At 25.3% G+C, this 1,766-nt stretch overlaps 1 protein-coding gene across 1 annotated transcript in view; it reads left to right on the top strand.

Moving 5' to 3' along the window:
• Window positions 1-1,766, top strand: part of LOTGIDRAFT_170779 (hypothetical protein) — a gene marked incomplete at both ends in the record, with an annotated part of 26,434 nt that overhangs the window by 1,558 nt on the left and 23,110 nt on the right. Inside the window, 5 exons of the mRNA XM_009046627.1 lie at window positions 119-340; window positions 452-673; window positions 785-895; window positions 1,007-1,117; window positions 1,562-1,687. Coding sequence (XP_009044875.1) covers window positions 119-340; window positions 452-673; window positions 785-895; window positions 1,007-1,117; window positions 1,562-1,687 — 792 coding nt within the window. The remainder of the gene's footprint in view (window positions 1-118; window positions 341-451; window positions 674-784; window positions 896-1,006; window positions 1,118-1,561; window positions 1,688-1,766) is intronic.

The following is a 1,766-nucleotide window of genomic DNA, read 5'->3' as shown; positions in this document are numbered from 1 at the left end:
TTTACAGGTTATAATTTTGGATATAGAAATAGTTATACCTGTCATTGTTTATATAATGAAAGATGTGATACTGTAACTAGTGTTTGTTATAACGAATATTATAATGTTATATTTTCAGGTTATAATTTTGGATATAGAAATAGTTATACCTGTCATTGTTTATATAATGAAAGATGTGATGATGTAACTAGTGTTTGTTGTAACGAATGTTATAATGTTATATTTACAGGTTATAATTTTGGATATAGAAATAGTTATACCTGTCATTGTTTATATAATGAAAGATGTGATACTGTAACTAGTGTTTGTTGTAACGAATGTTATAATGTTATATTTACAGGTTATAATTTTGGATATAACAATAGTTATACCTGTCATTGTTTATATAATGAATGATGTGATACTGTAACTAGTGTTTGATATAATGAATATTATATTGTTATATTTTCAGGTTATAATTTTGGATATAGAAATAGTTATACCTGTCATTGTTTAGATAATGAAAGATGTGATGATGTAACTAGTGTTTGTTGTAATGAATATTATAATGTTATATTTACAGGTTATAATTTTGGACATAGAAATAGTTATACCTGTCATTGTTTATATAATGAAAGATGTGATACTGTAACTAGTGTTTGTTGTAACGAATGTTATAATGTTATATTTACAGGTTATAATTTTGGATATAACAATAGTTATACCTGTCATTGTTTATATAATGAATGATGTGATACTGTAACTAGTGTTTGTTGTAACGAATGTTATAATGTTATATTTACAGGTTATAATTTTGGACATAGAAATAGTTATACCTGTCATTGTTTATATAATGAAAGATGTGATACTGTAACTAGTGTTTGTTGTAACGAATGTTATAATGTTATATTTACAGGTTATAATTTTGGATATAACAATAGTTATACCTGTCATTGTTTATATAATGAATGATGTGATACTGTAACTAGTGTTTGTTGTAACGAATGTTATAATGTTATATTTACAGGTTATAATTTTGGACATAGAAATAGTTATACCTGTCATTGTTTATATAATGAAAGATGTGATACTGTAACTAGTGTTTGTTGTAACGAATGTTATAATGTTATATTTACAGGTTATAATTTTGGATATAACAATAGTTATACCTGTCATTGTTTATATAATGAATGATGTGATACTGTAACTAGTGTTTGTTGTAACGAATGTTATAATGTTATATTTACAGGTTATAATTTTGGACATAGAAATAGTTATACCTGTCATTGTTTATATAATGAATGATGTGATACTGTAACTAGTGTTTGTTGTAACGAATGTTATAATGTTATATTTACAGGTTATAATTTTGGACATAGAAATAGTTATACCTGTCATTGTTTATATAATGAATGATGTGATACTGTAACTAGTGTTTGTTGTAACGAATGTTATAATGTTATATTTACAGGTTATAATTTTGGACATAGAAATAGTTATACCTGTCATTGTTTATATAATGAATGATGTGATACTGTAACTAGTGTTTGTTATAATGAATGTTATAATGTTATATTTACAGGTTATAATTTTGGATATAGAAATAGTTATACCTGTCATTGTCACAATAATAAAAGCTGTGATGCTGTAACTGGTCTTTGCTATAGTGGTTGTTTGAGAGGCTGGGGTGGACCTTCTTGTCAACAAGGTAGTACCTATGAATACAGTTTATAAAAGAAATGAAAACGGTGTATTGCCAAAATCATTACAGAACTTTAAAATTAGGT

The sequence above is a fragment of the Lottia gigantea genome (assembly GCF_000327385.1).
Source record: "Lottia gigantea unplaced genomic scaffold LOTGIsca_104, whole genome shotgun sequence".
NCBI lineage: Eukaryota > Metazoa > Mollusca > Gastropoda > Lottiidae > Lottia > Lottia gigantea.
The sequence above is the reverse complement of the archived record's forward strand: the minus strand, read 5'-3'. Positions and strand labels throughout refer to the sequence as shown.